This window comes from Rattus norvegicus, chromosome 5, assembly GCF_021556685.1.
Source record: "Rattus norvegicus strain SHRSP/BbbUtx chromosome 5, alternate assembly SHRSP_T2T, whole genome shotgun sequence".
Lineage (NCBI taxonomy): Eukaryota > Metazoa > Chordata > Mammalia > Rodentia > Muridae > Rattus > Rattus norvegicus.
Genome location: NC_141538.1, coordinates 148,549,457 through 148,576,953, shown reverse-complemented (window position 1 = coordinate 148,576,953; position 27,497 = coordinate 148,549,457). Strand labels below are relative to the sequence as shown.

Genomic DNA, 27,497 nt, shown 5'->3' with positions numbered 1-27,497 from the left:
TGGAGTCCCTTGGGTCTATCAGAGAAGGTAACTCAAAGATGCGTTAAGGCCTTGCTGACAACAGGGAGATCTAGCCTCTGTGGACTGACTCTCCGACAGCCATGCAATAGCATATTTATTGATTGGGACACACAGTCCTCATATCAAGACCTCTAATCTAATCCATGTGTTTCCGGAAGGGAAACATCACACCCAGGCAACTTTAGTCCTTACTGTGTGTGCAGTTTGCAGGACTCAATAATGCAAGACCTTCCATGTGCCTGGACCATCTCGTGACCAAAGCCATGCACAGTCTGTAAAGGTCCTGCAGAGAAACAGCTCCACAGGTAACAGAACAACTGCCCCTTTCTATGAAGATTTCAAGGTCAAAGCACCTCTAGAGAACAACTACTCATCCTAACGTTTACCCGAGATATAATGATTCTACTAGATCTCCTGCCACATAGACAAAACACCAAACATTAAAATAAGATAAAATAGAATAAAATAAAATCACATCGAGCTCCCCAAACAGCTTCACATTAATTTTATTGGCACAAGATCTTCTTTTTTACCATTCTGAGCGTGCTCTGCGAGCCTTGCTGGGCAGTGGCTGAAGTCTCCTGTTCAGGGTCTCTTTGGCCCCTCCGTTCTTTCCCATGAGCCTAACAGGGTGGCAGGTTCTGTGAGTTGGGAAAAACATACGATTCCCTCTGTTATCACTTTAATCAGTGCAGGAGGCTCTATGACCTCAAGAGTGCATGTGCGTGCGTGCATGTGTGTGTGTGTGCATGTGTGTATATGTGCCTGTGTATGTATGCATGCATGTGTGTGTGCATGTGTGTGCATGCATGCATGTGTATGCATGTACGTGTGTGTGTGTGTGTGTGTGTGTGTGTGTGTGTGTGTGTGTGTGTCTGGGCATTCTGCAGCAGTTGGCATCTAGATAGTAGTGTTGGTCCAAGGCCCTGCCTGGTTATTATTTCACAGACTCATTCATCCTCTTGTCCCCTGGGGTCCCATTTCACAGACAAAGAAACTGAAGCTCAGAACAGTCAACTCATATACAACCGTCACATTTTTAGAGTGGTTTTCTGCCTGCTATCTATCCTGCAGAAGGAGGACCACAGGAGGGCTGCAGGCAGGAGACAGGATGTAAGAAGAAGCTAATGAGTAGGTTCATTTCTGGGTTGAGACCAAACATTGTCTCTAGTTTTCCTGTGATAAGAAGACCTGGACCCTTCTATCACTGGCCCCTGGTGTACCCACTCTGTCCAGAAAGGGAGGGCATAAAATGATGGATGGATGGGTTTATTCCTCAGCCATTCTCTGTTGAAATAATGTTTGGACTTACTTGGGTTAGCTTGAAGGTGGAGTGCAAGCTTTCAAAAAGTGGCAGCTGACATCCTAGAGCTAGCCCTGTCCCAAGGTGGTGGTTCCATCCTGGGAGGGACCTCAAGTCACAGGCCTTAGAGGCTCTCACGGAAGAGAGGGTTAGGAGAGGTAGGTGGGACAAGATGGAGTGACATGGACAGGTTTACCATCCCACTTAAATAGGCAGCGGACAGCAAGAGTTGCCATGAGAGCCCAGCACATGCTCCAGCCTGCAGGGCCATTTGTTATTAGAGTTTTGGGGTTTTGATTCTACACCAAGGCCTACCTGCTCTATGGTGTGACCTGGATACCTCTAGGGAAGAAGGTAAGTGGGGGAAAGGTTTCTGGGCTCTCTTGCTTCTGAAGGTGGCCAGTGCTTTCTTTCCATAGGTGTCCCCATCCACCCTGAACATCTGTCAGTGCACACCTTGGAAGGTGTGATCCTGGGTTGGGGATTTAGCTCAGTGGTAGAGCGCTTGCCTAGCAAGCACAAGGCCCTGGGTTCGGTCCCCACCTCCGAAAAAAAAGAAAAAAAAAAAAAGGAAGGTGTGATCCTGCATGGTTTGGGCTGAAGGTAGGCTTCCTGCACCCTGAGATCTTGTTGGGACTGGATTTCCTCACAAATCTTGCCCTGAAGCCCGGACTCTCTGCACTGTATTTGGGGGAGTAGGTCATGATGGCCATAGGGTGAGTCATGTGGGAAAGGGGCATGGACACAGTCCCTACTATGGGCCAGAAGCCCTGTGGCTGCCGGTGACCCCACTTTAGTCTGAGGGATCTCTGGCTGTTCCAGGGAACCCACCCTACCTGAGGCAAGTCCCTTTCTTCCCCCTGGGACCCAGGTCTCACTTCTCCTGTGACTGATCTAGAGTTGGACTCTATTGCGCTACTGTGTCTCCATTTCTCATCTTGAGTGGGAGCAGGTGGGAAGTGGCCTGGAGGGAGTCACGCGCTCCCTTCTATGGCAGTGGTCGCTGTGGCTTGCTTGTCATCTGCAATCAGTGGTTAAGGCCACATGCCACTAGTGGCCTTCTGTAAAACTTGAAAATGTTAGTAGGGACTTGGTGGAATTCATGGGGTTCAGTGGGACCCAGCCTCCGTGACTTGGTTATCCTCACTATGCGAGGGACGGAAGAAAGAGGCTGGGTCCACAAAACTGTCCTTTCTATGATGCCAGAACTGTGCATGGCGAACATCTCAACTAGAGTCTCAGGGATGACCACCCCCTCTGAGGGTAGGAGGGAGCCGCTGGGAGTCACAGAAAGCCTGTGGCCATCAGAGCCCATCACCCTGGGGCCGGAGACATCTGCCCGGCAGCTGGTCCTGAAGAAGATCCAGGACTTGTCCATCTCGGTAAGGAGGGAGGGTAAATCCAGCCCCTTCTGTTAATGGTCACTACTGGTACCCAAGAAGGCTTCCTATTTCAGACTGGGAGGCCATCAGACCTCGCTTTCCCAGGACAAGTTCGCCCGGGCAAGTTCTGCCAGCGAGCTCTGCTGTTCTCGAAGCTTCCCTTCCCGGTCTCGTAGCTTCCCTTCCCCAGCACTCAGGGTTTTACCCTCAACCAAGCCATCTTGCACCTCTGCTTCAAGACATAAAAACACCAGAGTGGAGAGATGGCTCAGCGGTTAAGAGCACTGACTGCTCTTCTAGAGGTCATGAGTTCAATTCCCAGCAACCACATGGTGGCTCACAACCATCTGTAATGGGATCTGATGCCCTCTTCTGGTGTATCTGAAGACAGCTATAGTGTACTTATATATAATAAATAAATAAATCTTTAAAAAAAAAACAAAAAAAACACCAGAGTTCAAATCCTTCCTTTGCTAGGCACAGTTACTGTGCACTCCTTTAATCTCAGCACTCAGGAGGCAGAGGCAGGTGGATGTCTGTTCAAGGGCAGTCTGGTCTACATAGCAAGTTCCAGGACAGCTAGGGCTACATAGAGAGACCCTGTCTCAAAACAAAACAAAACAAAACAACAAAACAAACAAAAACAACAACAAAAAAAAACGAGAGAAAAAAAGAAAAAAGAAAATCAAATCATCTCTTTGTCATATTCTTGCTGTATGCCCTTGAGCCTGTTTTCCCTGGCCTTAAAAAAGAAGAAACAAGTTAGATGTGGTGGTGTACACTTGTAATCCCAGCATTGAGGAGGCTACAGTGGAAGCCTGGGCTACAAAGTAAGAATTTGTCTAAACAAACAAACAAATGAAAAACAATGTGAATTGTCAAGAGAGGAAAGGAAGGGGTTGGGGATTTAGCTCAGTGGTAGAGCGCTTGCCTAGCAAGCGCAAGGCCCTGGGTTCGGTCCCCAGCTCCGAAAAATAGAAAGAGAGAGAGAGAGAGAGAGAGAGAGAGAGAGAGAGAGAGAGAGAGAGAGAGAGAGAGAGGGGAAAGGAAAACCAGAGGAAGAGTAATGATTCCGTCACAAACTGGAGAGGCCTCAAGGATCTAACCCTCCCTTCCCCCCACCCCACTCCACCATGTCATCCTCCTTTCTTGTTCTTGCCTAACAGGGCCACCAAGACCCCTTCATGGTGGCTGACTTGGATGTGCTGGCCAGCCGACATCAGACCTTCCTCCAGGCCCTGCCCCGAGTCCGGCCCTTCTACGCGGTCAAGTGTAACAATAGGCCCAGCCTGCTGCTCGTTTTGGCTGCCCTGGGCACCGGCTTTGACTGTGCCAGCCAGGTGAGCCAGTGCCAGCCTGCCAATCACCTCTCCACGGCCTGTGATTTTCTGGAGAATACTGCCAATGGTCAGGAGATCAGGAAAGGGGACTCTGACCCCCCAAGGTGGTGCCTGGAGGGTTGAGGACTCGAGACTTTGTTAATGTTGTTGCTGGTTTTCATCTGTTCTAAGACTGGGTCTAATGTAGTCCAGGCTAGGTTAGAATTCACTATGTAGTCAAGGACGACCTTGAACCTCTGATCCTCCCAGACACAGTTTCTCAGTGTGGATTGGACCCAGGGCTTTGTGCATGCTACAAAAAGCAAGCTACCAACCATGCTACAGCCCATCCCCTCAGATGCTTTTCAGTGAATAAATGAGTAGATTGCTATGGTCGGCCTTGTACTCGGCTATGTGACAAGACCAAACCACCTGAACTAGAAAACAGGTCCCTTCCTGGCATAGCCAATCACCTTTCTGAGCCTCAGTTTCTCCCTCTTTACCATGTGGCCAAACCAATGAGGTGTATGGGCGTCAGACTCCAGGGGAAGGAAAGCAAGACCTAGCCCCTGGCTTGGAGAGGTTTAGGGGAGGAGGCTAGGTGAGAGGTGCTGGAGGAGCCTCAGGTGCTGAGAGATTTGAGGGTTTCTTTGGGACCTGACACTCTCTCTGCGAAGAACCTGGTCCCACAAGGAGGTCACTGGAAGATATTCCCCACTAGCTCAAGTTCCTGCCCCCAAAGAGTCAGGAAAGGTGGGAGCAGCGGGCATCCCCAACTCTGGCTTTTCACCCATGCCAGGGGGAGCTGGAGCAGGTGCTGGGCTTGGGCGTGGCCCCCTCACGAATCATCTTCGCCAATCCCTGCAAGGCCGTCTCCCACATCCAGTACGCAGCCCGCTGTGGGGTGCAGCTTCTGACCTTTGACAGTGAGGAGGAGCTGACTAAGCTGGCCCGGCACCACCCTGGGGCTAGGTGAGACGACAGAGGCTCAACTGGAAACGGTGGGTCAAGGGACCCCGACAGAGGTGGCCCCAAGAAAGCCTCTGGGCCTCAAGAGTGTTGGATGCAGGCACCAGGGTTTGGTCAGAGTGTCCAATGCCTCCTCTGGAGCTCACTAGTGTCAAGAAGACCTTGTTTCTGCATAGACACTGGACAGAGCCCAGCATGAGAAGGTCTGACATACATGATATCATAGAAAAAGTACTTACACGAGAGTCAGACAGACCAAGGCTTACATTTCAGATCATAGACCATAAGCCATATCTTGTGTAACATCTCTGATTCTTTTATTTGTTTTTTTTCTTTTCCATACTCTTTTTTTTTTTTTTTTTTTTTTTTTTTTGAGACAGGGTAGCCCTGGCAGTCTTGGAACTCACTTTGTAGACCAAACTCACTTTGTAGACCAGGTTGGCCTCGAACTCAGAAATCCACCTGCCTCTGCCTCCTAAATACTGGGATAGTGGGATTAAAGGCATGCACCGCCATTGCCCAGACTATACCTTTGGTTCTTTTTTTCCCTTTTTTAAAAAAAAGATTTATTTATTTATTATATGTAAGTACACTGTAGCTGTCTTCAGACACACCAGAAGAGGGCATCAGATTTCATTATAGATGGTTGTGAGCCACCATGTGGTTGCTGGGATTTGAACTCAGGATCTCTGGAGGAGCAGTCGGTGCTCTTAACCGCTGAGCCATCTCTCCAACCCCATCTGGTTCTTCAGAAAAGTTTAATGATGGATTCTATCCCACTTGCACTTGCCTGGCAGAATTCTGTAAGCAGTATGTGCTTGCTCCTTGCTCTCTATGCTGAGTAGTAGGGAGGAACTAGGCGGGGTTGGGTGGGAGGGTTGGAGGGTCTCGGGGTTCCTGGGCACCCCCGCCATCCTCTCTCCTCCTGCAGGTTGATCCTCCGGATACAGACCCTGGGTGGTCGAAGCACCTTCCCACTGCACACCAAGTTCGGAGCCCGTTTGTTGGCATGTGGACGCCTGCTCCAAGTTGCCAGAGAGCTGGGGTTGGCTGTGGTGGGGGCCTCGTAAGTGAGCACTGGCTTTCCCTGTCTTAATTTCTATGGCTGTCCCTAGACAGCCAAGGATTCTCAGGGACACCTCTGCTTTCTGTTCTTTCAAAGCCTAGAGGGTGTGAGACCTGGAGGACAAAGTCGAAGTAAACATCAAAGAGACTTAACACTCCAGATATGTAACGTTTTCAAACAGTATTTAAAAAATCAAAACAAATGTAAAAATCTCCGTGATGAGAAAGATTGGAATTTTAAATGAAGTCGGGATTGGTGTAGCTGACTTCCTTTTTTCCCCTGGGGGTCTAATCACTGTTCCAGATCCAGTCTCTGCCTGAAATTTTTACATTTCATTCCTCTTAAATACGTGCATTCGTTTTATTATTTCTGAGCCCTGGGTGTGGGGACACACAGCTGTCATCCCAGCACTCAGGGAGGCAGAGGCAGGGGAGTAGTAAAATCAGGGCAGACTGAACAGGAGACCCATCTCCAGAAGGGGCGGTGAGCAGCTGGGAGAAAATGTCACTCTCTCCTGAGCCCTGATAGGATGTGTGTCTCCCTGAGAACACACGGTGTGACCAAGACCACATACTTCTGTGGGTGCCCAGTGGGCCAGTGTCATCTTGGCACTGGCTGGCCCAAGTCTGGAAGCCCGTGGGTGGGTGGGTGTTCCTCGGTGTATCTCCCCTCACACTGACCTCAGTCTTCACCTGTGTGTCTTCTACACCAATGGCCACGCTCAGCTTCCACGTGGGTTCCGACTGCCACACACCCCAGAGCTACAGGCAGGCCATCGCTGACTGCCATCGTGTGTTTGAGATGGGCTGCAAGGCTGGCCACCAAATGAGCCTCCTGGATCTTGGTGGGGGCTTCCCAGGAATTGAGGGCTCTGAAGCCAAATTCGAGGAGGTGAGAGGGACGGCCCCAGGGCACGAGTAGCAGTCTGGGTCTAGAAGCTTGAGGTGGGTGGGGAGGTCAAGTGTGTGTGCCTGTTTGTCCGTAGTAACCCTGTGTAGCTGGGAGTCTGTTTGCTGGCACTGGGGTTTGCCTTTGGTGCACGTCCTCACTGACTACATGTGAGTGTGTCTGAGTGTCTGTGCCTGCTTTCTATAGCGCTTCTTTCTGTTGCCTCACAGCTCTGATACGAAATCAGGAGCTACATCTAACAATGGCTTCCTCCTCCTCTTCCTGTTTCTCCTCTTCCTCCTCCTTTTCTTCCTCCTCTTCCTCCTCCTTCCTTCCTCCTCTTCATCTTCCTTTTCCTCCTCCTCTTACTCCTCTTCCTCTTTCTCCTCCTTTTCCTTCTCCTCTTCCTCTTCCTCCTCTTCCTCTTCCTCCTCTTCATCCTCCTTTTCCTTCTCTTCCTCTTTCTCCTCCTCCTTTTCCTCCTCCTCTCTCTCCTTCTCCTTTTCCTCCTCCTCTCCTCTTCCTCTTTCTCCTCCTTTTCCTTCTCCTCTTCCTCTTCCTCCTCTTCCTCCTCTTCCTCCTCCTTTTCCTTCTCTTCCTCTTTCTCCTCCTCATCTTCCTCCTCCTCTTCATCTTCCTCCTCCTCATATTCCTCTTTCTCCTTTTCCTCCTCTTCCTCTTCCTCTTTCTCCTCCTCCCTTTCCTCCTCCTCTTTGTCTTCATCCTCCTCATATTCCTCTTCCTCCTTTTCCTCTTCTTCCCCCACTTCCTCTTCCTTTTCTTTTTCCTCACCCTTCCCCTCCCTCTTTTTTCTTCTTCCTCCTCCTCCCCTCCTGTCTCCCTCCCATCCCCATCCCTCTTCTTTCCATCCTCCCCCCTTCTTTTTCATCGCCAGTCTGGCATGAGGTGGATAAGTGTTATACCACTGAGCGATCTCCCCAGCACCTGTGTCCTCCTTTAGACACGGTAGCTGCTGGCTCTGGCTATGCCTAGTAGGAACTCGTGACCCCTGAGCTTCAGCAAACATTCTGTCTCCGCTGGCCACGCACCAATTATTCACAACGCGTCACATCCCTAAGGGTGCCAGAGCCTCCACACTGGCTGTGTGCCTCGGCCTCTCCCAGCCTCATTTCTACCTGTTTCCCCTCTCCACATGGCTACAGTAGGGACAAAGGGAAGGGAGGGCGGTCATGTTAGTTGCTTAGACTCAGGGCACAGTAGAGATGAGATCTGTCAACACAGATGGCGAGAGTGGTCAACGCTGCCCTGGCACAGTACTTCCCTGAGGGGACCGGTGTCGAGGTCATTGCGGAGCCTGGCCGCTTCTATGCAGAGTCCGTGTGTACAGCTGCTGTGAACATCATAGCCAAGAAGGCCTCCCTGGAGCCAGGTGTGTAGCCACCGTCCAAGTGTCCCCATGACTCAGGGAGAGGTTGAACAGTGGGTTTGGGGTACGCCCTGGGTGCGTACTTACAGGAAGTAGGACCAGATTGGCTCTATCTGTGCACTGTTTACTGTTGCCCAGAAGAAGGGGAGGTAAAGGGTGGAGACCAAGGTAAGTCCACCCTGCCCTGAGGGAGCAATTGCAAGGTGCAGTCTATGAAGCCCTAGACACCCACTGTCTAAACCCAGTCAATTAGGAACAGACCCCGGAGGGCAGCAGGTGGCAGTTCCACACAGTACGAGTTTCCACAATGGATAGCGCAGGGCTGTTTGCTGTGATTGGATGCATCCCTGAGGCTGACATCCTCTGGTGACAGTAGCTGTTGACACTCATCACCGTGTCTCCCAGGAGAGTTCTTTGGCTGAGAGTGGGAGGGAGGTAGGGTTGCCATGTTCCCAGAGAATGACCCCGAAATATTTTCATGGCAAAAATCAAGAATATTCCCAGGTCTACATCCACTGGGTTAGCGCTCTTTGATCTTCCGGATGGAGTGACACTAGCATGCAAATCTGTCAGTCACCCTAATCCCCTCCTCTACTCTTCAGATAAAGTGTCTCATTGGAGGATGCTGGGTGTAGCACACCGGTCTTCAGTCACTCTGCCATAGATAATTACAAGGATTTGGGGGATTGTTTTGTCCACAAAAGCAAGAGCTGTCAATATGCAGAAATCAGTGACAGCTGAAACACATATTTTTACCTGCTCACCAATCTTGTGAGACAACTTTGGGTAGCCCTCAGTGAATACGTTTAGACATGGAGACTCAGAGAGGGCTATGGCTCATCCAAGGCAGCACAGCTCATTAGCAAAGCAGTTGGCCCAGGTCCTTCTGACTCCAGGGTAGGTGCCCTTCTCAGCTAGCATCATGATTAACTCAACCCAGAATGGATCCAGGTACCATTGGGGCTGGGGTTGGTGGGGTGGGGAAGGAAACTATCAGAGAGAAAGTCCGTACTCAGAGTCAGCATCCAAGTGGCAGCTGACTGTCTAGATGTTCAGAGAATCTGACTGAAATTCTCGATGCGGGTTTGGGAGCAATATGAAGGCAAACTAAGCAGGCCGGTGGACGGTCGTGTCTGGAGGACAGGTAACAAGAGCATGTGGGATGGAGGGAGAAAGCTGTCATGTGCTTATCTGAGGCAGAGTGTTCAGAGGGAGGGGCTGTCACGGTTGCACACAGTTTCACCGCACATCCAGGGTTTGTCCTAAGGATTTGTTCTAATTAGCTGTGAAGATACACTCACACAGAGGCGTGCCTCAGATAAAAAAACAGTTTCTTAGAGTCAGGGGTCGAGGCATGCATCATCCACACAAAATGGATGGAGAAGGAAAAGAAGGCCAGCGTCTTCACTGGGATGTTTGCTCGTGGAAATAGGTCTCATGTAGTCTAGACCGACCTGGGCTTTGCCACATGAGGGGGTCTCTGTGGGTGTAATTCTGTTCCGATTGCCAACGTCAACCTGGATCAAACGTCAGGGAGTCTTGATTCTAGGTGGTTTATTTAAACACAGTTTTCGCATTTAGAAAAAAGGTTTCCAGGCAACAATCATTCCAATTCTAGGTACACGATAAAGTTTAAGGTGTGGCCACATAGAAACTCCTTTACAAAGTGTGTGTGACCGTGATGGGTTCTATAGCTTTAAGACCTAGGATCTGGTGTGGTCTCTGCCCGAGATAGCATAGAGGTCATAAAGTATGCGTGACATGTCCCCTAAGGGTGGGTTCTATTGACTGAGAACTAAAGATAAAGTTCTAGGGAGAGAGATTCTGTGATAGACATTCTGGGGGATTTGGGTGAGGTCTGCCTCTGTAGATAGCAAGAGGTCACTAGGTCAAGAACAATATCCAGCAGCTTTCTGGATGGAAGGAGCGAATTTTATTTCCACCACTGAGGAAACACACCTCGATGGGTGGTTAACATTCCTGGTTTCCCTAGCGGTCTGTGGGCACAAGGACCATGATGCCCCCGACAGCCCTGTAGCTAAGAATGACGTTAAACTTCTGATCCTCCTGCCTCTTCCTCCCTAGTTCTGAGTATGTACCACCATGACTGGATTTATGGGGTGCTGGGATCAAACCCAGTGCTTTGTGTATTCTAGATAAATACTCTTTTTTTTTTTTTTTTTTGGTTCTTTTTTTCGGAGCTGGGGACCGAACCCAGGGCCTTGCGCTTCCTAGGTAAGCGCTCTACCACTGAGCTAAATCCCCAGCCCCTAGATAAATACTTTTATCAACTGAGCTATATCCTATGGTTACTATTATTATTATTATTATTATTATTATTATTATTATTATTACTAGACAGGTCCTCACTTTGTATGTAGTCCAGCCTGGCCTTGAACTTGTGGCAACCTTCCTACCCCAGCTTCCTGAGTGCTGGGATTACAGTCATAAGATACCATACTCTACTTCTGTTATGGAGGGAATGGCCAGGTTGGGCTTGCAAGACAGGCCGGTTTGGGTGATTTCTGCAGGCTCAGAAATATAAGGATGGCTGTGGTCTCTGATCCTTGGGTGACAAACACCAGGAAAGTGACTGGGACAGGGATAGCTCAAGAAATGATAGCTGGAAAGATGGCTCAGCGGTTTAGAGCCCTTGCTGCTTTTGCAGAGGACTTGTGCTCATTTCTTAGTACCCATATGGTGGCTCACAACCATCTGTAACTTCAGTTCCAGCGCCCTCTTCTGTCCCCCGTGGGGCACTGCATGATTGTGTACAGACACACATGCAAGCAAAACATTCATTCAAATGAAATAAATAAACCTAAAAAGAATTTTAAAGGAAGTGTTTGGCTGCTTGGTCTCTGGACTGGTGGCTGTACATGAGGGAGACCATCTGTGCAGATGATTACTGCCTCTAGGGAGTAGCTAGCCTGGGAAGGTCAGACTCCTCTGGGTCTGCAGAGCCCAGACTCCAGTGTCAAGAATATCAAAGAGACCAGATCTCCTGGTCTCCACTTGTAATGCCAGCACTCAGGATAAGGAGATAAATCATGAGTTCGAGACAGACCTGTGCTCTCTAGGCCAGTGTGGGCTATGAGAATCTGGTCTCAAACAAAGAAACAGGAGCACAAAATAGAACAGGGAGTGGTGGCACATGCTTGCAATCCCAGGACTCTGGAGGCTGAGGCAGGGGGATCACAAACTTCAGTGCCATTCTGGGATACGTGAGAAGAGTCTCTCTCAAAAGTCAAATTCTGGGGCTGGAGAGATGCCTCACCGACTGCTCTTCCAGAGGTCCTGAGTTCAATTCCCAGCAACCACATGGTGGCTCACAACCATCTGTAAAGAGATCCGATGCCCTCTTCTGGTGTGTCTGAAGATAGCTACAGTGTACCCATATATAATAAACAAATAAATCTTTAAAAAAAAAAGTCAAGGTCTGCAGATAGAGTTCAGTGTCAGAACACACTTGCCTAGCAAAAGCAAGGCCCTGCCTTCAATCTCCACCAACACCATGTAAATTAGAGAGGAAGGAAGGAAGGAAGGAAGGGAGGGAGGGAGGAAGGAAGGAAGGAAGGGAGTGAGGGAGGGAGGGAGGAAGGAAGGAAGGAAGGAAATGCAGTGGACAAGAGCATCCCTGAAAGGAAGGAAATGGACACACTAGCATGTGCCGAAGTGAAACATCAAATAAACACCAGTGTTCCTGTCCTGTCTCACACAGTAGGTGCTCACTCCTGTCCTGCCTCACACAGTGGGTGCTCAGGAACCAAGACCAAGGATTTAAACCTGTGCCCAGGGATAATCCTAGCCTATTTTCCTACTCTTGTGAACTTCTGGCAAGACTCAGTTTTTCCTGACTTGAGGAACTTAAAGCAGATCATCTCATACCAGTTCTTGCTGTTCAGTGTTACTATGTGGGAAGCAGAGGGCTAGTACAGGCCCGAGTTATGGCAGGAGAGGAGTTGGGGAAGACCCTTAGGACAAGGCAGGAGTTCTGCAGTACTGAGCAGCGGGCCTGGACCTCTGCCAAGGGAGATGGGACTCATTAGGGATACCTGGCCAAGCACACCTCACCTGTTCACTCCCTGTTCCCAGGAGGCCACAGGAAGCTGGCATACTACCTCAATGAGGGCCATTATGGTGCCTTCCGAATCTTTCTCAGGGATCCTGTCCCCAGGATACCCATAGTGGTAAAGGTAAGTGGGTCCTCTGTGTCTTGTGCCCAGCCTTTGTCTGAAGATTCAGGGTCTCAGGTCACCCATGCTGTGCAAGGTCTCAGGTCACCCATGCTCTGAAGGTTGCCATGCTAGGCATAGGTGCATGTACACACCTGGATGTGTTTCCTGGGTCACACCTGGTGATTCATGCCTGTGCCAGCACATGTCTGTGGAGGCTGCACGGGTGTGATCAGCTCTGGGTGATTCTATGCACATCTCTGTGTGCTGTGGCTGTGTGTGCTTCTAGAACTCTGGAATGTTGGAGATGCAGGAGACTTGGGGAGTAGTGGGTTCCCAAGCCCTCCTCACATCAGAGCCGTTTGGGAAGCTGTCAATGTCTCCACCGCCTGGCCTTGCCCTCATACATAGAAATAGATGTAAATCTTCAGGTTGAACCCAGCATGGGCTCATCACTCTCCGGGTGATTCCAGGCCTCTGAGACGTGGTCTTCGGGTCCGCAGCATGCATGTGTGATGTGCTTGTGAGCCCAGGACAGCAAGGTCTTTGTGTATGTCCTAAACACTGGCACAGAACAGCCACTCCGTCACCGTTCCCAGTACTGGAATGGTATTGTCCTTGCTGGTGTATGGCCACATGTCCCCCAGGGCCATGTCTAACGTCCTAGCAATGTGGTGAGACCCTTCCTTCTCTGACCCCACCTCTTTCTCCCTGCAGGAGTTACCCTCGGATCCCCATCTCTTCCCCTGTACTCTTTATGGCCCCACCTGCGATGCCTTTGACCGGCTCTTTTCAACAGAGGTTCAGTTGCCAGAGCTGGATGTGGGTGACTGGCTGGTTTTCCCTGACATGGGTGCCTACCGTAGCACCATGAGTTCCACCTTCAATGGCTTCCCAATCACAACTGTCTATGATGCCATGAGCCCTCAACTCAGGTATCCAGGCGGAAGGGTATAGAGGGCAGCCATGGGAGACTTTCTCCAGGCTCTGGGCCTGGCAATGTGATCTGGTAGCTGACTGAGCTTGGGAGGCCCGAGCCTAGGGAACATGCCCTTCACCTTGACCCCAGCAGGGCTGAGTGGGTTTCACCTCACTTTGCCAGAGGTCTCTTTATGGTTGACTGGGTCTTGCCTCTCCTCAGAAATGTCAGAGGTTCCAGAGCAGCTGTACCAGCTGAGGTGTGACTGCTTCAGCAGGGGTAGAATCAAGCGGCCTATGGACCCATCTAGCCTTTGATGCCATAGCCTAAACTCCATCGTCTCTGGTGCTTTGCAATAGCTCCCCAGTTCTCAGGATTATCCCTTAGATGAGCCCCTGCCCTGGGGTCCTTGCTCTGCCCACATTAGGATTCATCACCAGAAGAGCCCTATGAACCCCTTGAACTGTAGCAATTTTTCCACAGGAGCCTACTGGAGACAGTACCTTAAGCCAAGACATGGCCATACTGGAAAGGAGACAGATACCTGGTATGAGGTGCCCACTGGGGAAAGCTTATGGTCAGAGGCCTATGGGGATGGTGGTCTTGGGGAAAATGAGGCCTGGCCTTTTCTGTACTGATGAGACCGCCTTTAACACATCGGAAACAGTTATCTATCTTAAGTAGGCTTGAGGAACCAGATGACTGTCCTGGGTGATTGGCTTGGCATCCCTCTGGCTCTCAATCTCCCTAGACAGTAAGATCCCCATGGAGAATGGGGGAGACAAGGAGGGTCAGGCTTTGGCTGACACATGAGCTAAGCACCTTAATCTCAAAAAGGACTGTGTCTCCTGAGGATGTACACTAACAAAAGGGTACCTAGGAGTGCTTCAGGGTGACCTTTTGCAGTGAGACAGGGGAATGACCAGAGGGGCAAAGCCACTACCACCTGTGTGCGTTCTAAACCTCATCTAATGAGGCTTTCTGGGACCCACAGTCTCTGCCAGGCCTTTCAAGACCCACTAAGTTGTGTCACAACCCATTCCCACCTTCTGAGGGAATCTTCCAGCATCCTTGACCTGAAGAGAATCCCCCACCGTCAGACATCCAGCGGAGAGTGTGGGCTGGAGACCCTTCCTGTGAATGTGGGAAAGGCTCAGCCCTCAGGACAGTGTGATGATGCTCATTTGGCCTCTCCACAGCTTGCAACTTAGGAGCAGAAACATTAATCTCTATCTATCAAAGGAGTTTCAAATTACAGATATGATTGGGCTTTGGCGAGAATAAAAACTATTTAGATGCAAGAGCTGGTGTGTTCTGCTTGTTCTGTGGGTGTAGTTATCTAGGAGTATGAATATTTATATCCATCCATCCATCCATGCATCTATAATCCATCCATCATCCATCCATCATCCATCCATCCATCATCTATCCATCTGTCCATCCATCCATCATCCATCCATCCATAATCCATCCATCCATCACCCATCCAGCCATCCATCATCCATCCATCTGTCCATCATCCATCCATCCATCATCCATCCATCCATAACCCATCCATCCATCTGTCCATCATTCATCCATCATCCATCCATCACTCATCCATCACCCATCCATCCATCTGTCCATCCATCCATCCATCCATCCATCCTTCTGTCCATCATTCATCCATCATTCATCCATCCATCTGTCCATCCATCCATCCTTCTGTCCATCATTCATCCATCATCCATCCATCCATCCATCTATCACCTATCCATCATCCATCCATCCATCCATCCATCATCCCTCCATCCATAATCCATCCATCCATCCATCGTCCATCATTCATCCATCATCCATTGATCACCCATCGATTATCCATCCATTCATAATCCATTCATTTATCCACTTATGATTCATCCACTTGTTCATCTATTCATCCACCTAGCAATCTGCTACCTATTCACCCATCCTCCATTTGTCATCTATTATCCATTTATCCCCCATCCATCAGACATCAGTCATCCATTTATCCACCCATCATGTATTTATCCATCCATCCATCCATCCACCCATCTATCATCAGTCCATCACCCATCCATCTGTCCATCCCTTGGTGCTGATCTAGACCTGAAAGACCCATGTTCAATATTAAAGGAAAAGCTTTACTTTACAGACAAGAAAAGGCAGAGCATAAACAAACCCATAAAGGAATGTGGGAGCATAAGTCCTACAAAGAAAATGAAAGAGAAGGAGGAAGTGAGCAGCAGTGGGCAGCACAGGGACAGGTGACCACTCAGAGCCTAGAGGAAGTGTGGAGTGTAACCAAGAGGACCCTACATGGCAGATAGCAAGTCCAAAGGTCAGGACGATGAGCTTCAAGGAAAGGGCAGAAGACTCGTGTTAGTGAGCCAGTGGGGCCAGGAGGTTAAGATGGGGCAGGGGCAGGGTCCAGGCTGACCCATCAGATATCTTGATAAGTCAGGGTCCTTATGCTAATTCTGAACAGGTGAAGGCAGAGGCAGCAAGGAGGCTTCTGTCAGCCCTGTTAAGGAAGGGATGGGGAGAGATGGCTCAGCGGTGGCTGCTCTTCCAGAGGTCCCGAGTTCAGATTTCAGCAACCACATGGTGGCTCACAACAATCTAAATGGAATCTGATGGCCTCTTCTGGTGTGTTTGAAAACAGAGCACTCATATACATAAAATATGTAAATAAATCTTAGAATAATTAAAAGAAGGGATGGGTGTTGGGCCCGTGGTCTGTGCCACCAGACAGAACTAGTCAGGCTGAACAGGCTCAAACCTCGGGTAATCTCAGAATTCAGACAGGCAGGCGTGGGGCCAGCTCCCTGCCAAGCCTGACACCCCACTGAGAGGGCCACAACCAGCCTTGTAGGGACAACACCTGAAGTCCTTCCCCCTGCAAATAGAGCATCTCAGACTGAGCCAATGGGAAGCATTATCCCTGGATCCCACCCTCCTCCCAAAATGCTTCTAAGGTCCCTATCCACATGGACCGGTGGTGCACTGGTGATTTCACCAAGAACCGCCTGGGAGTGGCTGTTTTATTGAGCTGGGCTCAGTGCCCCAATCACAGCTGCTGCTGCCGGGAGCTATTCCTTGCCTTTCACTGTCCCAGGTAGCTACTTCCTGCCACTGGCTTGCCTAGAAGCTTCTGCTGTGGTTTCGGGCGCACATTGCTGCTTGCAGTCCCCTACCACTGATGCTTCTGGCCTTGGCGCTGCTATGGTAGCAGTAGCGGGAAAGACCCCGGCTACCTGCCCTGCACTGACTTCCCATTGGAGAGCTGGCCATTCATGCCAGACCGGAGCTCCTGGGAACATTTTGTTCGGGCTGACTAGAGATCCTCTGAATTTATCCCTCCTGATTCTTTGGAGAACGACCCCTGGAGACCCTGCCACGGAATGTGATCTGTCTCCCCTGAGCAACTATAACATTCCCAGCCACAGGCAGCCGGACACATTGAGAATGAGGGGAAGTGAAATCGGACCTCAGAGTTTAGGGCCAGGGCTGCCCTTTCTTTCACAGCGAGGGTGGGGAAGGGGTTTAGGAGGGTGGAAAGCAAGACTGCTTCAACAAGTTTGACAAGGTGCATAGGCCTCCAAGTGGGCCCTACAAGAACCAGTCTCTAAGGAGAAGTCAAGATGAGAGTGAGAAGGGTCTGTATTGCATGGCCTCCACAGTTCTGGGACCAAGGGCATCAGCAGTAGACAAAGAAGAGAAGGACGTTCAGTTGTATCCATGGCTGCTGAGGTAAGGCGAGATGAAGTGGGAAAACGAGAACTTCGAGGCCGTCAATGGGCTTTGGTGGGTTCCAAGTTGTGTGAGGGATCCTAGCACAGTCTCTCAGGGAGATATGCTACAGCAGAAACAGAAGGGAAGACTGCTGGAAGAAGGGGACTAAGGGAAGTGGGGGTCATTTTAGGGTGAGAAATCATAGTGTGAATTTCAAGAGCAAAATCCGTAATGGATGAAAAGGCTTAGAAGCCATGCAGGAAACGGGTGAGCCCTCAAGCCAAGCAGGGCAGGGCAGAGGGTGAGCAGTGCATCGGAACCTATGTAGAGCGCTGGAGCGAGCAGGCTGAGGGAATCTGGGGTGAGAAAAAGGAGCATTTCCCCAAGATTCGCTTCCCAGTGATTCAGGTACCAAGGCCATCGCAAAGAGAAGGAGGCAGGAGGAGCTTTGTGTTCCAGAAGGGAACGCGAGCACAGCCAGAACAAAGCTAGGAGAGAATGTGCCTGCGAGCTGCTGTGGGTTGTGCAAGGACAGAGGAGATGGGGGTGGGCGTGGGGTGTTGCGGGAGTCATCGAACTGTCCGTTTGCTCTAACCCGTGTCCTGCTGTAGGCACAGATACAGGGTGGGTGGAAGGTTATCGGAGGTACAAGGACTTTGAGATGGCTAAAGCCTGAGGTGGCCCGGGATCTCCGCAGATCCCGCTCTACCCATGGCCCCAGAAGTCCTCGGGACTTTTTCCTACCCACATGTAGAAGCAGCTTTTCCCGGGTCCCATAGCCAGTGCCAAAGCCAGGGATTAAAGTCTAGCGTTCCCAGTGGGCTCTATTCCCCAGCGAGGCCTGTGCACAGCAATCATGGCTCTTAGATCGGCAACCCAGGTAATCTTAGCTTCAGCCACGGTGCCTTCCTGCCACCTGCTGACTCCAGTCAGCATGGCACCCGAGTTGAGCACCAATAGGGTTTCTGGGCTCCAGTTAACAAAGGCCAACGGAGAAAGGGTGGACCTGCTCTTTTTTTTTTTTCACGCGCCCCACCCCTTTAAACCTTCATTTATTTTGTATGTGTGTGAGCGTGTTTACAGGGGACAGGCTCTAGCTCTGGCGATCACGTGTGACCAAAGGATAACTTGCAAGAGTTGATTCCCTCCTCCCTCCTCTTCCACGATGTGTGTTGTGGGGGGGGGGTAAGAACTGACATCAGGATTGGTGGTGAGAGACACTGATCCACTGCAGCACCCCCTCCTTTTCCTCTTTTTCTTTTGTAACCCCACCGTGCAAATTCTGAGGCGCTGACAGTCTAGAGAGGCCATTTTAAGTAGTCTTTTGTCCTCGCCCCCTTATTCGTAATGCTTACTGAACACTGTGTCCCATTGCCGTGGGCACCCGGGTTAGTCAGGAAGGGAACAAGAGAGATCACAGCTCTTTAGCAAGGACGTCCATGTGGGAGTGAGGGAGACAGGAAGTGGACAAGGAGATAAACTAGAGGACAATAGAACATGCTGGATGACTAAGGGGATTCAGAGAAGGTGGGGTGGAAATGGAGCCAGAGGATACAGCAGACAGGTCATGGGCTGGGGAGGAGGCTGGCCCAGAAGCACTAACCAGAGAGGTTGACAGATCTGGGCTCATCTAGGAGGTTAAAGAGGAGGCCTGGAATGCATGAGCCTCCTGCCTTAGTCTCCGGAGTGCTGGGATTATAGGCAATGTGTCACGATATCCATACAGCCAGATGAGCTTTGTAAAAAAGGGGAAATGCCTGAAATTCGTATATAACTCCCCCCACAAAAGTTAGATATTAATGTGATCGTTGAATGTCTTAGTTGCTTAAAGCTGATCTTCATTTAGACTCAGATCCACTGAACGTCTCTGGGAGGTGAGGTCAGGAGTCTGCATGTTTAATAACTCGTCTGGAAGGTTCTCCTTAAAACAAAATCCAAGGACTGGAGAGGTGGCTCAGCAGTTAAGATCGTATGCTGCTCTTGCAGAGGACCTGAATTCAGATCCCAGAACCCACATCAGGTGACTTCTCCCCATAACCTCTACTCCAGGGACAGCCTGTTCTGACCTCTGCTGGCACACCTATGCAGGTGGCACACACACACACACACACACACACACACACACACACACACACACGCATACACACACAGATACACGTAAGTAAAAAAAAAATCAGTCTTTAAAAAGTAAAAAAGTCAAAACTCTACAAATAAAAATTCTAATTTCTGGGGGTTGGGGATTTAGCTCAGTGGTAGAGCGCTTGCCTAGCAAGTGCAAGGCCCTGGGTTCGGTCCTCAGCTCCGAAAAAAAAATTCTAATTTCTTTTTTTTTTTTCTTTTCTTTTTTTCGGAGCTGGGGACCGAACCCAGGGCCGTGCCAGGGCCTTGCCAGGGCCTTGCGCTTGCTAGGCAAGTGCTTTACCACTGAGCTAAATCCCCAACCCAAAAAAATTCTAATTTCTAAACAATTATATTTATTTGTTTACTTTGTCAGAGGTGAGGGAGTAGGGGCGGGCACATGCCACGGCTTACATGTGGAGGTCAGAGGGGAGCTCAAGGGAGTCGGTTCTCTCCTTCCACCATGTGGATTCAGGGAATCAGGTTTAGGTCAGGTTTGGCAGCAAGTGCCTTTATGCACTGAGCCATCTTCCTGGACCCCAGACCCTTTTTATGCTTAAATACAGCACAAACACAAGAAACCACACTGATTGAAAGCCACATAGAAGCCAAGTGGTGGTGTCATATACCTTTAATCCCAGCACTCCGGAGGCAGAGGCAGGAGGATCTCTGAGTTTGAGTTTGAGGCCAGCCTGGTCTACAGAGTGAGTTCCAGGACAACCAGGGCTAAATGGAGAAACTCTGTCTTGAAAAACCAACACCAACTCCCCCCACCCCCAAAAGGCACCACAGAGAGATGACTCGGTGGTTACGCGAACACTCTCTTCTCTTCCAGAGGATCTGAGCTTGGTTCACAGTGCTCACAACACACACACCAGGCAGCTCACAACTGAGTGCAATTCCAGCTCCAAGGGATCTGATGCCCTTTTCTGACCTCCAGAGATATCTGAAAATATAGACACACACATAGGCACACATGAACACACACATGCACACACGTGCTTAAAACAAAATCTTTTTTTTTTTTTTGGTTCTTTTTTTCGGAGCTGGGGACCGAACCCAGGGCCTTGCGCTTCCTAGGTAAGCGCTCTACCACTGAGCTAAATCCCCAGCCCCAAAACAAAATCTTTTTAAAAAATATTCAAATCACTGCCCTTGGCCGTAGAGGTTCTCTGTACCTCTCCCAGGTTCTCACCCCTGTGCCCAAAGAGAAAACATCACCCCAGCTTCCTTTTTGCCTGTGTCTCCTATGTATGGTTTTGGGTTTGTACAATTTCGGGGTTAGTTACTTTTCTTGCTGTGACAAAACAAAAGCGGTGTGAGGGAGGGAGGGTTTATTCTGGCTCAGGGTTCAAGGCTATCACCCATCGCTGCAGGGCAGGCAGACTACAGGAGCTTAAGGCAGCCGGTCACAGGAACCGTAGAAGGCAGAGAGACTAACTGCGGCTGTGGCTACGCAGCTAGCGCTCTCTGTCTCTGTCTCTCTGTCTCCCTCCCGCTCCTCTGTGTCTCTGTGTCTCTCTCTGTCTGTCTCTATCTCTGTCTCTCTGCCCCACCCCCTCCAGCCAAGAACCCCAGCTAAGGCAACTGCAATGGTGCACTCCCTATTTAGGAAGAGTCTTCCCACCTCATTTAACCCAATCCAGAAACTCCCTTGAGGACACGCCCAGAAGCCTGTCTCCTAGGAGATTTCCGATGCCGCTCTGTTGAAACCCTCTAATCATCACGATTGCGGTGTAATTTATATTTAAATTTTTATGATGGAAAAACGTAATCAGTTTTAGGACACCTTCAGCCTTCCATCCTACTGCCGTCCATCCAGTTGCAACAAGACAACACTTTTAGCCAACGTTACCAGATCCCAACTACCCCAGTTAATTCTTTTTTTTTTTTTTTTTTTTTTTTTAGTTAATTCTTATCTCAACTTGCCAGATCGCTCCGTGGCTGCGCGTCTGCGGGGCACAGTCCTGATTGTTGATTGATGTGGGAGGGTCCAGACCACTGTCAGTGATGTCACCCGGGGTCAGGCTAGACATGAACATGAACCAGAGGGAGCAAAGCCAGTAAGCAGTATTCCCCTGTAGTACCTGCTTCCATTCCTGCCTCCAGGTCCCTTGCCTGAGGTCCTGCCCTGCCTCAGTGGTTACCTGGAGGTGTAAGCCGAAATAAACCTTTTCCTCCCCAAGTTGCTTTTGCTCGGGAGTGTTTGACCGCAGTAACAGGAAGCAAACCAGAAGGCAGCTTACAGAGCGCCAGGAGAAGGCAGAGTGTCAGGCCCCTCCTTGTCCCGAGCTGTGTTTGCTTTGATGTTTCCTCGCATCCTATTTAGCCTTTCTATCTCTTTTCCTCTTGTAAGTCATTTGTTAGTGAAAGCAGGCCATTTGTCAGGGTTTCCCACCATGGCTGCCAAGTGCAGCCCCACAGCGCAGGGCTCGAGTTTCCCCACTGACTTCCCTGCTCACTGGTGCAGTTATTACAGGCTTAATCCCGTTTAGGTTTGATTCTTTTTTCCTTTTTGACAAGCCTAAGCGATGAATGCATGTTCAGCACCAGGAAACACTTTGCGTTGTGTTTTCTCTCTCTGTGTCTCTCCCTCCCTCCCGTCTCCCCTCTGTCCTCTCTCACTGTGAATTTCTTACTGCAGACCTGAAATTGGACCAGCCATCCTGCTGAGCATCTAGAGATGGCGTTGCCAGTTAACACGACGGATAAATGCCTACTTCTCAAGACTGTTTAACAGTTTGCACCTACATTCCCATCGGCCATGTGGAAAGAGTCCTAATTACTCCAAAGTTAAAAGTTCTATTTTCCTTTTTTAATCTATTAGTGCTATGAAATACTAATTCACTGTGTTTTTAAAAAATAATCTTTGTTGCATCATTTAGATAAACAGATTTTGGGGGTAGGGGGAAAGGTCCTACTGTGTAGTCTTAGGCTGCCTCAAACCTGCAGTCCTCCTGCCTCAGGTCCCTGAGGGCTAGGATTTGGGGATTTGAAATGTCTTATCAAACAATGGTGCAAGTTCTTCCTCACACTGATTGGCTGTCTGTGCCTCTTTCACAAAATGTCTGCCCCCAGGAAAATGGCTTAAGGGAAAGCCAAGTGTTGTTTCATTGTCCTGTGATAGGAGCTAGGTAGTTGGGTCAGTACTGTGGATGGCATGGGCTGTAATCATTGCTGGCATAGATCAGGCAAAAGGTCAGAGATGACTTCACACACCAGTCTGGTATATAAAACACTTGTATACTAGTCAGTCTTCTCTAGAGGTACAGAGCCAGTAGGATGAACATACATTTTAGGGGATTGGCTGCCCGACACAGAATGGGCAGTCCAACCATGGCTATCTGCACACCGGAGACAGAGAGAACCAGTCAATGCTCAGCCCAGGAGGATGGACTCCTCAGAGCTTCCAATCTGGTGCTGAAGGCTTGGAGGATCCCTGGGGATCCGCTGGACTTCATGTGGGAAGACTGAATAAACCTGGGTTTGGCTGTCCGCGTGGGGATCGAACTCAGGTTGTCATGCCTAGCGGCAATCGCTTTACCCACTGAGCCATCCCTCTGTGAGGCTGTGGGGTTTTAAACGTGTGGGATACACCTCATCCTCTATTGTTTCTGTTTCTGCATTACTAACTCCATTTTATAATGTTTTGTTAAAGATTTCTGCCACTGTGTGCGTGAAGGATGTCGGCCTGTGGTTTTAAAATAATGATTTTATTTGGTTTTAGCGTTAGATTATGCTGACCTCATAAAATATGTTGGGAAACGGTCCTTCTTCCGCTATATTGACTTTGTAAGATATTGGTGTATTTTTACCTTCAGTGTTGGGATACCAGTAGTGCCCTTTAAGCTTCAGTGACCTTGGTTGATAAAAGGCTGGCTTGGGGTTTCTCTTCTCTCTGTGTTGGCTTTGCTGTGTTATCTTTTCAAAGGCCTTATTTAAGTTCCCTGATCATGTGACAGAAGTTCATCATATCTCCTTATTGTTTTTTGCATGTGTAGGGTTTGTAATAATGTTCTTTCCTGCATTCTGATAATGTTTTCTCTGTCTCTCTTTCCCTCCCTCCCTCTCTCAGGGTTTTACCACATCTGCCTGCCTTGAGACTCCCTCTGTAGCCCAGGCTGGCCTCTAAACTGCCTCTGCCTTCCAAGTGCAGGAGTTAAAGGTGTGTGCCACGGGGCTGGGGATTTAGCTCAGTGGTAGAGCGCTTGCCTAGGAAGCGCAAGGCCCTGGGTTCGGTCCCCAGCTCCGAAAAAAAGAACAAAAAAACCAAAAAAAACAAAAAAACAAAAACAAAAAAAAAAAAGGTGTGTGCCACAATTCCCAGCCTGTTTTTAGAATGAACGCATGCGTGTGTGTGTGTGTGTGTGTGTGTGTGTGTGTGTGTGTATAGGTGTACCGAGAAAGGCCAGAAGAGGGTGCCTGATGTGGGTACTGGGAACTGAATTTAGGTCCTTCACCAACACAGTAAGTGCTCTTAACTGCTGAGCCATCTCTCCAGTCCCCTGGTGGTTTTCTCTCTCTATTCTTGTTAGAGGTTTATAACTTCACATTGATTAATTAACTTATTGTTTACTTATTGATTTTCTTTAAGACAGGGTGTCACTCTGTAACTCAGGCTGGTCTGGAGTTCATAGAAATCCTCCTGCCTCAGCCTCCCAAATGCTGACAGGTATAAGCCAACCCGTCCAACTTCCTCTTTTCACCTAACTCTGTGTTTTACTCCTTGTTTTAAAGCCTTTTTATTGTTTTCTTAACCTTTGAGATATAGTCTCCTGTAGCCCAGGCTGGCCTTGAACTTTCTCTGTAGCTGAGAGTGACCTTGAACTCCTGACCCACCATTACTGGGGCTGTCGCTCCATTTTCAATCTCCCTCTTCCTCCATCTTTAAAGATTTATTTATTTTATGTATATGACACACCAGAAGAGGGCATCGGATCCCATTACAGATGGTTGTGAGCCACCATGTGGTTGCTGGGATTTGAACTCAGGACCTCTGGAAGAGCAGTCAGTGCTCTTAACCGCTGTGCCATCTGTGCAGCCCCCCTCCTTCTTCTTAATATCACCAAAACCTTCATCACTCTATGAGCCCGAGTTAGTTACATGCACTCATTTTCACATATTCTGTCTTAATTAGAGTTTCTCTCCCGACTTTGCCATGCATTATTTAGCAACTCAGTGTTTAATTTACAAGTATTTAGTGCGCCATCACTGTTTTCTCGTTTAACTGAACTGTGCTCAGAAGCACACTGCACGGACGACTTCTAGCCTTCGAGTCTGTTGACCTTCCCCACGGCTCCAGAGTACAATCCGCATTCATAAACCGTCCATAGGAAGTTGGAAATCCGGATCTGGGTTCTGTCAGCTGCGACAAGGTAGCTAACCCCTTTGTTCCAAATCTCTGTGTCTCTGGAGATAACCTTCTTATTTCCTAGATGCTTTTAAGATTTCCTCTTTGTCTGCAGTATTTCGCATTTTTGCCGCGACGTGTCGAGGTGCATTTTTTTCTTAATTAACAGATGGCCTAAAGAGCGGCTTAAAGGGAGAAAGTGCAGAATTTTCGATTGGCCCACTGCAGCTTTTCATCCCAACAGCAACCCCGATGGGTGCGGTGAATTTATTACAGTAAAAAAAAAAAAAAAATAGGGCTGGAGAGATGGCTCAGCGGTTAAGAGCACCCGACTGCTCTTCCAGAGGTCCTGAGTTCAATTCCCAGCAACCACATGGTGGCTCACAACCATCTGTAAGGAGACCCGATGCCCTCTTCTGGTGTGTCTGAAGACAGCTACAGTGTACTTATATATAATAAATGAATAAATAAATCTTTAAAAAAAATACTTGGCTGGGAATATGTCTGGCTCTTCGTATCAGTAAATTAGTGTCTGGTGGGTGCTGGGGACTTTCGGCCATTGACTTCTCCCCTTCTCCTCCTGCACTCCCAGTTAAATCAATGGTGCATTTTCTCATGGTCTCTCTGTCTTGTACCCTTTCGTTGCATTATTTTACGTTGTTGTTGTTGTTGTTTGAGACAAGGTCTCACTGTGTAACCCTGGCTGGACTAGAACCTGTTATGTAGACCAGGTTAGTCTCAAACACACAGCAACCCTCGAAGCTGTGTGATACCATGTGGACAGAATTTTTTTTTTTTTACATATATGAACGTGTGTCCAAGAGAGAGACAGAGACACAGAGAGACAGAGGCAGACAGAGACAGAGGCACAGAGAGACAGACAAGAGACAGAGCACATGTGGAGGTTTTGTACAGTTTGTGGGAGACTGTTCTTTCCTTCCGCCGTGTGTGTTCTAGGCACCCGACTCAGGCCATCAGGCTCATAGCTGAGGCCTCCACCCACTGAGCCTCTCACTAGCTTTAAATTTTCAGCCATGCCCCAACCACTTTGAATTTATCCTTGGCTTTCATTACTGTAATCATTCATTTCTAGAATGATTTAATTTGGTCTCTTCAAACCAATGGTCACAGCCTGGTGGTGGTGGCACTTGGGAGGCAGAGACAAGCAGATCTCTGAGTCCCTGGCCAACCTGGTCTACAGAGTGAGTTCCAGGACAGCCAGGGCCACACAGAGAAACCCTGTCTTAGAAACAAGCATCAAAAACAGAAAACCTAGTAGTCGCTTCTGGAAATGTTCACTCTTCATGAAGATGTTCACTTCCCCTTTGCCAGAGAGTTTGAAAACTTATTTTGGTGACTAACATGGATCCTAGGTGCATCCCTCAGAGGGTTCTGGGAACAGGGGCAAAAATGGTCAACGTCACTTCAATCCGCATTCAACATTGAGATTACAGACTGACCACCCCTGAGATAGAGTCTAGAGTTCAAGTCCATCGGTGCACCTCACTGTGCCATGGCTGGGCTCACTGTGGCTCCCTGTGACACGGTGGCCCTTGCATGTGCCATGCATTTGCCAATTATCTTCTGCTCTGTGCTCCTTCAGTCTCATTTTATTTATTTAATTTTTCATTAGTTTATTTGTTTAGTGTGTGGAGGGGTGTGGATGTGTCACAGTGCACACTTGGAGGTCAGGGGCAAACCTGAGGGAGCAGGTCTCTCCTTCCACCCTTGAGACGAGATTGATGCCGGGTTGTCAGAGTGACAAAGACATCTCAACCCACTGAGCCACCCAGCCTTGTTAGATGTTTTTAAAAATCTTTATTATAAAAACATTGTTAATGAAAATCGTCACACTATATATATACACACACACATATATATGTATATATATGTGTGTATGTGTATAGCTAGATTACACACATGCATGTTTTTTCCTCTCTGAGAGTGTGTGACCTAGCTCAATATTTAAATCCCACCCATTTTCCTGCAAACTTTGTGATAGCATTTTTCTGTTTGTTTGTTTGTTTTGAGATGGGGTCTCACTGTGTAGCTCTGGTTGTCCTGGAGCTCAATATGTAGACCAGGCTATCCTGGAACTCACAGAAGTCCACCTGCCTCTGCCTCCTGAGTACTGGGGTGACAGGCGTGCGCTATCACACCAGACACCAGACACCAGACACACCTGTGCTCTTAACTTTGTTTGTCTTCCTTTCCTAGTGGAGTCATCAGTACAACAGGCCAAACTGCCCAGAGCCAGGAAATGTCCCATAAATGTCATAATGAAAGGGGACTTCCTGCTTGGTTTATGGTGGTTACTCCCTTTCTTCTGGGAACTCCTTGACCTTGACTGCCCAGCACCCTGACAGTCTCAGCTGTCATATCATTTAGGAGGGGGCAGGGCAGGGTTGACAAAAAATATCATGTAGCCCAGGCTAGCCTCAAACTTGCTATATTGTTAGAAGAGCAGCCTCTGCAGAGGTGTGGCTCAGAGAGGTTAGGTCACCTACCCGGGCTCTTACAGCTGATAAAAACCAGACAGGCTGGAGAAATGTTTAGAGATCAGGACTCTGGTTGCTCTCCCAGAGGAAGATTCAATTCCCAGCACTCACATGCGGTTCACAACAGTCTCTAACTTCAGTCCCAGAGACTCTCTTCTGACCATCCTGGACATTGGGCATGCAAGTGTGTGTGTGTGTGTGTGTGTGTGTGTGTGTGTGTGCGCACACACACACACACACACACACACGCAAAGAAAACATTCATACTTAAAAAGTCAATAAATAAGGGGTTGGGGATTTAGCTCAGTGGTAGAGCGCTTGCCTAGGAAGCGCAAGGCCCTGGGTTCGGTCCCCAGCTCCGAAAAAA

General features: G+C 49.0%; 1 protein-coding gene across 1 annotated transcript; it reads left to right on the top strand.

The window, feature by feature from the left end:
- Positions 1 to 2,568: 2,568 nt before the first annotated feature.
- Ldc1 (leucine decarboxylase 1) lies at positions 2,569 to 14,728 on the top strand. Its single transcript, XM_087551660.1, has 10 exons — positions 2,569 to 2,706; positions 3,873 to 4,046; positions 4,825 to 4,997; positions 5,926 to 6,060; positions 6,786 to 6,951; positions 8,191 to 8,338; positions 12,431 to 12,531; positions 13,228 to 13,445; positions 13,913 to 13,976; positions 14,424 to 14,728. Exons 1-9 carry the CDS (start codon positions 2,569 to 2,571, stop codon positions 13,935 to 13,937), a joined length of 1,278 nt encoding a protein of 425 aa, XP_087407786.1. The 3' UTR covers positions 13,938 to 13,976; positions 14,424 to 14,728.
- The last annotated feature ends 12,769 nt before the right edge of the window (positions 14,729 to 27,497 follow it).